The 13,297-nt window shown below is 40.9% G+C and overlaps 1 protein-coding gene across 13 annotated transcripts in view; it reads left to right on the top strand.

Moving 5' to 3' along the window:
• cux2b (cut-like homeobox 2b) overlaps positions 1-13,297 on the top strand; it is a 327,011-nt gene that overhangs the window by 227,162 nt on the left and 86,552 nt on the right. For 10 of the 13 annotated variants that reach the window (XM_088000020.1, XM_088000022.1, XM_088000017.1 and 7 more), the window contains one exon: positions 5,104-5,241. The exons of 2 other annotated variants lie outside the window; for them this stretch is intronic. In XM_088000020.1, the coding sequence (XP_087856146.1) occupies positions 5,104-5,241 (138 nt within the window). The remainder of the gene's footprint in view (positions 1-5,103; positions 5,242-13,297) is intronic. One more of the 13 variants, XM_088000019.1, reaches the window with a different exon arrangement.

The raw sequence follows: 13,297 nt of genomic DNA, 5'->3' as shown, positions 1-13,297 counted from the left end.
GTTTATGGAGAGATGGTGGTCAGGCAGGAAATTGGAGCTAAGGTCAGAATCAGATCAACCATGATCCTGTGGAATGACTGAACATGGTAAATGGGACTGTTAAGAATTTATGATTTTTTAAAAAATTAATTTTGTGCACCCTGTTTGAGAGGATTTTCTTCAACATTACAAAATAAAGTGTCTTCTGTTTCCCTTGAGCCTGTGCTGGGTTAGAAGTGCAAGGGTCAGTTTAATGGGTGAGAAGTTTATGGTCAGAGTGAGTATACAGCTCAGCATGAAGCCTGAGCCATCTGAAACTCACACGGTTCATTGAGATAAACCAGGATCATCTCCCACTGAAAACTGATTGGGAGTTCTTTCAGGGCTGCCAGGCAGGGTAACTATCCAGTTGGGAGCCCAGGGATCTCCAGTTTAAAATTATTCTTGGCAAGGGCCTTTGGTGAGGTGAGTTGTGGCAGCTGATACTGGGAGCAAGAGGCAAGATGGCTTAAAGGAAGGATCAAGGGTATCTTCTGCAGCCAGTACAGCTCACCATTGTAATGTGGCCCACAAGGATTCCTCTGGTCAGTCGGCAACTCATGCCATTGTACTCCTGTCAGGTTTAGCCCACATGCCCACGAGTGTAAATGTCATGATGGTGCCAGTGCCATCATTAACTGTAATATTCCAATAATACATTGGCCCATGCCTCCCACAGCAGGTGGTCCATCCTACATTAGTTCTCAAAACTGACCATCATCTTATGCTGGGAACAGTGGAACAAATGACTCCTTCCCTAAACTCTCTTGCCACCAGTTGGATGGGACATTAAATCTATCATGCAATTGCAGTTTTTAAACAACAGATTTTCAAATGTGCTAATTGTGATATTCTTCAGCCTCTGGTTCTGAGGGAAAGTCAGGAACTGGAGGCATTTTAGCATTACAATACAATTTGACTGGGGATAACTCCTTGAACTGTAAGATTACTTTAAAAACTAAGGAAAGCTGCTACTGTTGTGCAAAGCAAGATGGTGTCGAGAGAAACAAAATAGTGGTGTATGGAATTCAACCAGGTTCTCTGCTGTGACACCCCACTGTGATTCCCAGTAAATTAATGGAGGAAGCAGCCAACCTTTGGTGAGGAATATTTTGACAGCCAAAAGTTAAAGGAAAATTCCAGGCTTCTTGTTGTAAAAGCAAAAATGAATATTTACTTTAATGCTTTAATTAAATAAAGACATCACTTCCACCCAATACTTCCACAGCACATTGTGTAACACCATAATCGTGCAAAAAGACGTTTACATCTTATGTATGTCTAAAATTTGCAACTTCTTAATGGCAAATATTTACATTTAAAGATCAAGGCAGAAGTGTTGCACTGATTAACACATTATGAGATGTTCAGGTAGAAAATTCATCTGAAAACCTATGTCTGATTCTGAACAAGATCTTTTACTTTTGACTTTGCAGTCAGTGAGAAACAGCAGATAGCAGATTAATGGCAATTTGATAAGATTGTTATATTTGATAAGCTCCATATCATCTTATCAAACATCATCTTATCACAATCTTATTCTCTGTGCACGATTGATTGAAATTTTTCATCTTTGATTAAAGTTTTTTGGCATTTGATTAGGATCATTTCTAACTAGGAATTAAAATAAATAGGTGGAGTGCAAATATATGTCTAACAATGAATCATTCAATATCTCTGTCTAGTCACAGCAGTAGAACCTCAAAAGTCAGAGCTAATTAATGGAGTGTGCTGAGTCATTGAGTCGCTTGTAGCAGATCTGAACAGTTACAAAACTTTGTAACTTGAGTTTTGAATCTTTTTCAAATCCAGTTTAGGGCACAGAACCTTTGCTTCATCCACTAGCACTCCAAGCTGAGAAGAATCAACAGACTGGCGTTTTTAAATTGCTTTATAATCCTCTTGTATTAGGTTTGACTGAAATTCTTCTGAATATCACATACAGCTTTGGTAAGAGTTTCCACTGCATTCTGCCTTCTTGTACAGTCCCTCACCTTCCTGATCTCTGTGGCATTCTGTCAATCAAGACCATATTTTAACAGAGACTATGATTAGAAAATCTATCCAAGAGCACAGAGGTTCACAGATAGTAAATTTTACCAGATATGGGAGAATCATGTTTCCTTCTGTGTCTGGATCTGAATAATCAATAAAAAACGTGTTAGTGCGCAGATCTAAAGCCTGAGTGCAATTTCTATACTCTCTGTTCCCAAGGGAACATTTGTAGATGTGCGAAAAGACACCAATATGTGCTTGTGCATAGATTCCTCATTCTGGCCTTCTGCATATTAATAATTCTGCAATTTAAAAATGATCATGGCTATTAATGTGATTTGGCTACAATATGAAGGCTGACCTTGAAGATAAAGATTGATTGAACAATCCATTTTAAGTCATTTTAATAAAAATATTTTAAATACATGCAATTCCATCCAATGCTTAACTTGAAGGAACTTAAAACGTTTAGTCAAACTTACTTGAAGTGGATAACAGACTATTCTCCCAAAAAACCAAAGCTTTTAAAGACAAGCACCAGATTTAAGGTGAACATTTGGAAGACGTCTGCCCACAGGAAGACTGGCAAATGGACAAGCCCACTTTAGCTTTGTTATTCTGTTGGATTTTCTGTACTTATTGATTCAAATGAAACAAAATAGAAACTGAGACTGATCAGCTCATATGTGACAAGAAGTTTCAGTGAAAGTTCAGGGAGATGAGGGCAGATTATGATTATGACAGTGTTCTTCTGGGAATGATGAGCACTGTTCCTTCTTTAAACATTGACTTTTATTTCTAAACCATAACAATACTGCTGTTCAATTGACATTGTGCACTTTTTTACTCATGACTTCTTTAATATAAAAAATGTAAGTATTTTGGTCTGAGTCCTGAAAAACTAGGTTCCACAGAGTTAGTAGAAACATCCACAGTGGTTCTATTCCTGCTTCAGATATCCCTTTATTCTATAATATTGACAAAATGAATTACTTCTAAATGTAATTGATAAACCTGAAAGAGATGTCTGTTCGAGTGCTTCAGGGAAAGGAATGTGCTTGAGGGAGAGAGACACAACTGCCCATGCTGTAAATATATCTTAAAATCTGCACGAAAATAACTTTTATGTTCTGGTGTAGGTTTCTGGTGGGTGAGCTGTAACTGAGTCATGCTGTTATGTTTATAGATTGTGTGAAGAAGCTGTAAGATGTGCAAGATGACTATGACCTATTGACCAGCTTACAAAGTGCCAGATTGAAGAAGCCCCAATGAGAAACAACTCACCCTAGTCCCAGGCTTATGTGATCAAACGAGAATTGCTAGGTTTACATTGACCGGTCTTCCATCTGTCAGAAACCTATGCTAAAGGAGTCTATACCTAAAGAGAAAGATAAAAACAACTTGGACTACTGCCGTAGGTTCATTGAAGTTTTTTTAAGGCAGTACTGTGAATGCTTGTGTACTTCTATTTGCAATATAAAGCTATTATTTGATGCTATTTAATTACTTAAAAGCTATTTGATGTAGCCTAAAACTCCAACTGGACATTCGGGGGAGATGGAATGTGTTAGCACTCTGTTTAGAGAAATGGACAATATAAAAGATACCTTACTGGGGATGGTTATTTACAGCAGTTCTTGCATTCAGTTTAAATTCTGATTGACGTTTAAGTATATTAGTAAAATATAGACATTTTCAAGTATTGATTAGTTTGCCATACTCTTAGAGGGGACTGCATGCGTTTCTATCTGTTGTATGTGCAGTCAAACCAAGTCTGTAACTTGCCATATGTTCAGTTTGTTTCCTTCATCCTCTTTAAGAGTAGGGATCTCCAGGGCCTACTTGGTCAAGTGTGTTAAAGCAAAATTACTTGCTGATCTAGCTAGAAGTGGCTGTTGTATTGAACTAGGAGAGGCTCTTTTTTAACTAGAGTGTCTATGTAAACAACCAGTTACAGGTTATATTCATTGGTTAAATGTTGTTACAAAGACGATAAGGAGGCCCTGGATGCTAAGTCTCATTCCTTTGATATCCACTGTTCTGCCCACAATTCCATATGGCGTTGCCACTGTAGATAGAGCTTAAGGCACACCTCAGTATTAACCTTTTCAGACCCTTACACCTCTGTACAGTAACCCTGACTAAGTCAGCAATGTCCACTTTTCATGGATGCGTTTAAAAAAAAGCTTGTTTCTGTCATTTTCTTCGAAGTAACAATGTTCAGAGCCACATTGGTTTGGTGTAGGAGAGGAGAATACAAGTCATTTATATAAATAGTGTAAGGACCGAACTCTGTGACACACCACTTATTACATCTTGCCATCCAAGGAATGATCCATGTATGGCTAATATGTGAAATGAACTGCCAGAGGAAGTGGTAAGTGAGGTACAGTTACAAATGTAGAAGTCATTTGGACAGGGACATGAATAGGAGAGGTTTACAGGGATATGGACCAAACGCAGGCAGCTTAGTTTAGGAAACTTGGTCAGCGTGGAAGAGTTGGTTCCATGTAGCATGATTCTATGTTAATTAGCTTCTATCCTATACAATGAGCTTTTAATGGAGCATCTGATCAAATGCCTTCTAGAAATCTAAGAACAGATATCAATTGATTCCCTTTTATCCATAACATTTCTTACTTCCTCAAAGAACTTCAATAAATTGGTTAAATATGATTTCCATTTCACAAAACCATGTTGACACTGCCTGATTACTGTGAACTTTTTCAAGAGTTCTGCTACTGCATATTTAATGATAGCTTCTAACATCTTTCAATAACAAATGTTAAGGCAACATGCCTGTTACAGGTTACACTGAAATAATAATCATTGTTATAGTGACTTTGAGGCGGACCAGATGTTAGATCTCACTCCTTCAAGATCCTAAGCTGTTTTCTTACCAGGTTACATGACATCATCATCATCATGGGTAATGCTTAGTGCAGGCCTCAATATTAACCCTTTCACATCCTCACACCTTAATACAACACTTCCTTGAAATTTTTCTACTTCATGTGATCTCTTCACTGTTGATGTTATTTCTAAACTTCTGAATTTCCCTCAAGATCTTTCTGTAATATCACTTTCCAGACCCTGTTCCTTCTCTTGAAGCAGCACGTAACCTAGAAGAGAAACTGCTCCACCTCCAACATAATGAACCAGAAAATCGAAGAGGGAAGGAGATCCTGAGACACTGTAAGAAACAATCTGAACTGTTCAACTGTGAAGGTAAATGGTAAACTTCAGAGGAATGAAAAGCTGGTTGCATGAAACCTTTCAATGAATTAACTATTTATTGAAGGGCTTATGTCCGAAACATCGATTCTCCTGTTTCTTGGATGCTGCCTGACCTGCTGTACTTTTCCAGCACCACATTCTCGACTCTGATTTCCAATATCTGCAGTCCTCACTTTCTCCTATTTACTAAAGGGATCATAATAACTCTTTTTTGTCAAAGGATCCTTTTGAGATTTTATTCACAGGCTTTTTTTGATTTTAGGGATTACTTTTTCAATTTCGCTAACTCGTTGATTACATGATGCCATTCCGTAGTAACGATACCTTCTATATTTATATTGGCATAGGCGATTTTTAAAATTTAATCATTCATGGGATGAGGACATTGCTGGCTAGGCCAACATTTATTGCCCATTTATATTATATTTAGACTTACACAGAAGAAAAACTAGAATAATTCATCAACTTTCTCAAGAATTATCAACTCGCAATTAAACTTAAAGTCACAAAGTACAAGGGAAACATTAATTTCCTAGACAAATGACGGAAGTTAACAAAAAAAAATTATATTTTTGACTAACATTTTTCCTGTTATGTAGGCAAGCTTCTATCTATGCCAGTATGTTACCTCCTACACCATGCCATTACTTTTGATGCAGTACCTTATCAAATGCCCTCTGGAAAGCGAAGTATAAAATATCAACTGCTCCCCTTTTATCCACAAACACACCTCACAGACTGGTGAGATCACAGCTAACATGCTTCGATTGCACATGCACAAAGCTGGACCACCTTAACCAGGCAGTTACCTCCCTGCATCTTGGATCTTATTCTCAGATTCAAATTTAACTATGGACAGTGTTCATTACAGTAGGATCCACCACATTTTTTTTTCCACATTTCGTAGCTCCTGAAATTACTCAGCCTTAAACTAGAGATTCCACATTCATTTGTAAGGACTTCATTGTCTTAGTGATTTAAAGTTTTATTCAAGACCAGTTAGCTGAATATTCTTTTGTTGACCACTTTAAAGCTGTCATCTTGCCTTTGCAGCTTCCCTCAACCCACCTGTTACAATCACCCTCTCCCTCTACACATCTCTTGCAGCCTCCATCTCATCACCCCTATCTTACAGCCTCCTTCACTATCACACCCTGGGCAGCCCCCTTCAATTCAGCCCACATTGTCTTGTACCTGTCTAGTCCTTGCACTGCTCCTCTTGCAGCTGTCTTCTCCCTTCCCAAATCTTCCTGCAGCCACCTCCTCGCCATCCTTGATTGTTGCCTCAACGCTTGACCTAGATCTCAACTCTGGGAACCCACACCACATCCATTTACCCATCAACAGCTCACTCTTCCTGGTCCCAGCGCTGAGCTTCCAGCCCCTGGATCTCAGAACCCCTGAGAAAAGTCTTCTGCCATGACTCCATTAAAGACAGCACGCTTGCTGATCTGCTGCTCAGGGAATGCCTATCAACTGCAAGCATGGCAGACAATCCCTCTCTGATTGAAGGAGCAACCCCTAACCATTTTCTTCCACTCTTTTTACAGCTGTGCCTTTTCTCTGTTAGTCATTGCCAGGAACAATGTTTCCTGGGTGATTTGGAGACTTTCGGGGCGTCCCTGCTGCTCCCACTGCCCCCATACATTTTCAGCTCTGCTTCACTGGATTTACAACTTCAAAAAGTACATTTCTCTTTATCTTTTTCATGGGATGCAGATGCTACCCAGCAAGGCAGAAATTTGTTGCCCATCCTTAATTGCCCTTGAACCCAGAGGCTTGCTAAGCCATTTAGGAATCAGCCACATGACCCTGAATGTGGAGTCACATGTACCAGACCAGTAAAGGGGACAGATTTCCTTCCCTAAGGCACACTAGTGTACTAGATGGGTCCTTACTGCAATTTTAGACTTCATAAAATTCATTCATCTGATGTGAGCGTTACGGGCTAGACTAGCTTCTATTGCCCTTCTCTAATTGCTCCTTGAACCTCCGAGGCCATTTCTGAGGCCAGTTAATAGTCAACAGCACCTTGCTGTAGGTTTGGATTCACACGTAGGCTAGACCAGGTAAGTTGGGAACATTTCCTTCCCTAAGGGACATTAGCAAACCAGATTGGTTTTAACTGCAATCAACAGTGGTTACATTGTCACCATTCGGCCGGATTTTTATTCCATTATTTTTATTGAATTCCAATTTCAACAGCTGCCCCGGTGGAATTCAAACTGATGTCCCCGAACATTATAAAAACCAAAAGAACTGCTGTAAATCCGAAATAAAAACAGAAATTATTGGAAAAGCTCAACAGGTCTGGCAGCATCTGTGGAGAGAAATCAAAGTTAATGTTTCTGGCTGAGTGACCCTTTCTCTGAACTCAGTTCAACGCTGCTATTGGGACATTGGTTTCCGGCTTAGAAACAGCAGAGCCTCAACAGTGTGTAAAGACAGCAGGGACGCTGGGAAAGTTTGGTAATGTGTGTAGCATGTAAACTGTGGGAGGTTTTGGATCCAAAAGGCATCCAGGGCAATCAGACCTGCCTGGAGTGCCAGAGGGCAGCAGTCATTGAACAACATGTGGCTGATTCGGTGCAGTGACTCTCCTCACTGCACACCATAAGGAAGGAGAGAGGTTTCTCGAGCAGTCGTACCAGAGAATGGTTACTCCACATCAGGATAGGCAGGCGAGGAGCAGTGCAGAGGTGGCAGGTGGGTGGGTGACCATTCACCAAAATGAAGGGAGACAGCAGATCCAGGAACCCAGGATACCTTGGAGCTGCCTGAATGGTATGAAATTTTAGGTGCCTATTCAGTGAGCAACACGCCTGAGTGGGGAAAGATGACTCAAGGCAAAACCATAGTACCATGGTCCCTGAGGCTAGTCTGGGAAAAGAGAGAGAGAGGCTGGTAGGCAGATTAGCCTCATTAGTTCAAGGGTCAGACAGTCTAGTTTGCAGTCAAGGGAGTCCCGTATGGTCTGTTTGGGATTGATAGGTCCTTGGCATCATGGATTGGAAGTTGGCTAAACGATAGGAAACAGAGGATAGGTAGATGGTCATTTCTCAGATTAGAGATAAGTTGAATGTTGGGTTCCCCAGGGTTTGATGTTGGGGCACTTGCTTTTTCTGATGTGTGTAAACGATTTAGATCCATGTTTTGAGGGCAAAATCTCAAAATTTGCACATGTTACTAAGCTAGGGAGAGTAGTAAATTGTGAGGATGATGCTGAGCAACTTAAGAGAGACATTGACAAGTTGGCCAAATGGGCAGACACCTGGCAGATGAATTCCAATGCAGAGGAATGTGAGGTAATGCATTTTGGTGGGAGAAACATGGGAGAGACAATACAGGCTCAATGGTACAACTTCGAGGAGAGTACCGGAGCAGAGGGATTTTGGGCTTTATGTGTATAATTCTCTGAATGTAGCCAGGCAAGTTGAAACCATTGTTAAGAAGGCTGATTGGATCCTTTGGTTTAAAAATAGAGTGTTGAGTATAAAGGCAAAGAAGTGATATTACATCTCTACAAATCATGGGTCAGACTACATTTAAAGTATTGTGTTCAGTTTGGGTATTTTATTTAAGGAAGGATGTTAAAGCCTGGGAGAGAGTTCAAAGGAGATCTACTAGAACGATACCAGGAATGAGGGGGGTCACAATTTCGAGATTGTTAGTAAGAGAGCTAGGAGTGAGAGGAGAGGAACTTCTTCACTCAGAGAATTGTTCGAATTTGGAAAGCACTACCTGGGAGAGTGGATTCCATGGGAGGTTTCAAAAGAAAGCTGGATATATATTTGAAAGTGATTAATTTAGAGGGCTACAGAGATAGGGCTTAAGAATGGGACTAGCTGGTACAGACATGATGGGTCAAATGGCCTCCTATACTGTAAATTCTACGATTCTATAATTAGAAGGGGGCATAATTTTAAAGGGAAAGGTATGAGGTTTAGAGACTAATTGAGAACAGATTTCTCAGAGACTGGCAGGATCTGGAATGCACTGTCTGAGAGGGTAGTTAAGGCAGGAAACCTCAAAGCCTTTAACAAGTAGTTGGATGAGCACTTGAAGTATCAGAACGTTGAAGGCTCTGGGCCTAATGCAGTAGTAGTGCAGAGCTGATGGGCTGATGTGCCTCTTCTATACAGTATGATTCCATGAGGGGATTCACCAGAATATTATCTGGGCTAATGTGATTCAGCTATGAAGAGAGACTGGGTGGGTTGGATTATTTTCCTAAGAGCAGAGAAGGCTGAAGGTATACCTGATTGAGGTATACAAATACTGGAGGGCAGAGATAGGGAGAAATATTTCCTCTTTGTAGCAGGATCAATAACTAGGGGGTACAGTTATAAAGTAAAACGAAGGAGGTTTAGAGGGAATTTGAAGAGAAAATGTTTTCACCCAGAGGGTAGTAGGCAACCTGGAACTTAGTGTCTTAAAGGGTGGTAGCAGCAGGAATCACAAGACATTTAAGAACTATTTAGATGAGCACTAGCAACGCCGTTGCATACAAGGTTATAGATCAAGTGCTAGAAATGGGATGAGAATGGATGGATGTTTGATGATCGGCCCAGACATGATGGCCTGAAGGCCCCATTATAAAAACTCTATGACAAATTAACAGGAGAGTTTCCCTTAATAATATGGATGAAAAGAAGCTAGTGGAGAGAGGTATCTTAGCTCAGTAACTCAAGCTGTGCAATCGGTTTGAGTAGAGAGAAGGCAAAATATGGGCAGAAAACTAAGAGGCCATATACAGTACTCCCACCAAGCAATTGTTGCAGTATTGGGCAGGGTATAAATCAGAAAATAGAGGTGCATGCAAGAGTAACACGTGAGTGCTTTCTTGTAGTTCAGACAAATCAAATTTGTGATACAGTATAGAGGGCAAGTACACGGAATGTATTTACCATTGGTCTCTAAGTCTATTGAGGGACCTTCTCGGGTGCAGGCCTTGTTAATTGTAGTATCAGGTAATTCATTTAAGTTAATTAATAGTTAAGGAGCATCTGGGAAAGAGTGATCATATTGTAATAATGTTTTATATTGAGTTTGGGAGTGATTTAGTTTGTACATTCTTTGGTTTATAGGAGGTGGTTCTAGACATAATAGATACATTAGTCTTATTTTTACAGAATTGCTTAGATTCTTGGATAGTATCCATGGGTTGGAAGGCAGTAAGCTTACCCCTGTTATTATGAAAGGGAAGATAGATGAAACAGGAACTATGGCCTAGCATTAACAATATTGAAAATGCCAGAATCTATTATTAGGAATGTGGTAGCAAAAAAAGAGTCATAGAGATGTACAGCATGGAAACAGACCCTTCGGTCCAACCTGTCCATGCTGACCAGATATCCCAACCCAATCTAGTCCCACCTGCCAGCACCCGGCCCATATCCCTCCAAACCCTTCCTATTCATATACCTATCCAAATGCCTCTTAAATGTTGCAATTATACCAGCCTCCACCACTTCCTCAGGCAGCTCATTCCATACACGTACCACCGTCTGCGTGAAAATGTTGCCTCTTAGGTCTCTTTTATATCTTTGCCCTCTCACCCTAAACCTATGCCCTCTAGTTCTGGACTCCCCAACCCCAGGAGAAAGACTTTGTCTATTTACACTATCCATGCCCCTCATGATTTTTATAAACCTCTATAAGATCACCCTTCACACCCCTCAGCCTCTGATGCTCCAGGGAAAACAGCCCCAGCATATTCAACCTCTCCCTGTAGCACAAATCCTCCAAACCTGGCAACATTCTTATAAATCTTTTCTGAACATTTTCAAGTCTCACAACATCTTTCCGATAGGAAGGAGACCAGAATTGCACGCAATATTCCAACAGTGGCCTAACCAATGTCCTGTACAGCCGCAACATGACCTCCCAACTCCTGTACTCAATACCCTGACCAATAAAGGAAAGCATACCAAACGCTGCCTTTACTTTCCTATCTACCTGCGACTCCACTTTCAAGGAGCTATGAACCTGCACTCCAAGGTCTCTTTGTTCAGCAACACTCCCAATGATTTTACCATTAAGTGTGTAAGTCCTGCCAAGATTTGCTTTCCTAAAATGCAGCACCTCGCATTTATCAAAATTAATCTTCATCTGCCACTTCTCAGCCCATTGCCAATTCCCTCCAACAACTTGCCCACCACTGACGTCAGGCTCACTAGTCTATAGTTCCTTGACTTTTCCTTAACTCATTTCTTAACAGCGGCACCACGTTTGCCAACCTCCAGTCTTCCAGCACCTCACCTGTGACTATTGATGATACAAATATCTCAGCAAGAAGCCCAACAATCACTTCTCTAGCTTCCCACAGAGTTATAGGGTGTGTCCTGGGGATTTATCCACCTTTATGCGTTTCAAGACATCCAGCACTTCCTCCTCTGTAGTACAGACATTTTTCAAGATGTCAGCATCTATTTCCCTACAGTCTATATCTTCCATATCCTCTTCCACAGTAAATACTGATCCAAAATATTTGTTTAGTATCTGCCCCATCTCCTGTGGCTCCACACAAAGGCTGCCTTGCTGATCTTTGAGGGGCCCTATTCTCTCCCTAGTTACCCTTTTGTCCTTAATGTATTTGTAAAAACCCTTTGGATTCTCCCTAATTCTATTTGCCAAAGCTATCTCATGTCCCCTTCTTGCCCTCCTGATTTCCCTCTTAAGTATACTCCTGCCTTTGTACTCTTCTAAGGATTCACTTGATCTATCCTGTCTATACCTGACATATGCTTCCTTCTTTTTCTTAACCAAACCCTCAATTTATTTAGTCATCCAACATTCCCTACACCTACCAGCCTTTCCTTTCACCCTAACAGGAATATACTTTTTCTGGATTCTCATGTCATTTCTGAAGGCTTCACATTTTCCAGCCGTCCCTTTACCTGTGAACATCTGCGCCCAATCAGCTTTCGAAAGTTCTTGCCTAATACCATCAAAATTGGCCTTTCTCCAATTTAGAACTTCCAACTTTTAGATCTGGTCTATCCTTTTCTATGGGGAGAAAGTGAGGACTGCAGATGCTGGACATCAGAGCTGAAAATGTGTTGCTGGAAAAGCGCAGCAGGTCAGGCAGCATCCAAGGAACAGGAGAATCGACGTTTCGGGCATAAGCCCTTCTTTAGGAATGAGGAAAGTGTGTCCAGCAGGCTAAGATAAAAGGTCGGGAGGAGGGACTTGGGGGAGGGGCGTTGGAAATGCGATAGGTGGAAGGACGTTAAGGTGAGGGTGATAGGCCGGAGTTGGATGGGGGGGCGGAGAGGTCAGGAAGAAGATTGCAGGTTAGGAAGGCAGTGCTGAGTTCGAGGGATTTGACTGAGACAAAGTGGGGGGAGGGGAAATGAGGAAACTGGAGAATCACTATTTTAAAAATAATAGAATTATGGTCACTAACCCTAAAGTGCTCCCCCACTGACGCCTCAGTCACCTGCCTTGCCTTATTTCCCAAGAGTAGGTCAAATTTTGCACCTTCTCTAGTCGGTCTGACACAATACTTGGGCCATTGCTGATGAATTTGGTCAGATCTCAATTTGTTTTTGGACAAATGGTGCCTTAAACAAGTCAGAGAAGGCAGGGAATATGAAACATGAGTCTGGAGACATTTTACAATCTTCTGTGTTTGCCCACAAATTATCAGGATTTGCTTGTGGAATTTGAAGTGGCAATCTCTGGACAGCTAGCCCACTGCCACAATGAATGATAATAACAAGATCTTTTTATTTCACCTTAGGCATCAATGTGTTTCTTGTAGGGTGTAGGCAAGCTTAATATTGGCAATTGTAAGTCCATTACACCAACACATTGAGGTCAGCTTGCACATGTTCCATCTCCATAATCCTAACATCTTCACAAAACCGTGTACTATCCCTAAACTTGCCAATTGTTTCACCTCATTGAAAAAGATCAATGACTCTTAGGTTGGTCACTGGCAACTGGTCTCCTATGGAGGACCATGGTCATTAATAAGTTGCTGCCTTCTGCCTGGAGCAATTTTTATTTCATTCTAGTAGCTTCCCATTAAATCCACAATATT

The sequence above is a fragment of the Chiloscyllium plagiosum genome, unplaced genomic scaffold (genome assembly GCF_037043375.1).
Source record: "Chiloscyllium plagiosum isolate Xiang-an unplaced genomic scaffold, Cpla_swu_hap1 HiC_scaffold_24, whole genome shotgun sequence".
NCBI classification, from domain to species: Eukaryota; Metazoa; Chordata; class Chondrichthyes; order Orectolobiformes; family Hemiscylliidae; genus Chiloscyllium; species Chiloscyllium plagiosum.
The sequence above is the reverse complement of the archived record's forward strand: the minus strand, read 5'-3'. Positions and strand labels throughout refer to the sequence as shown.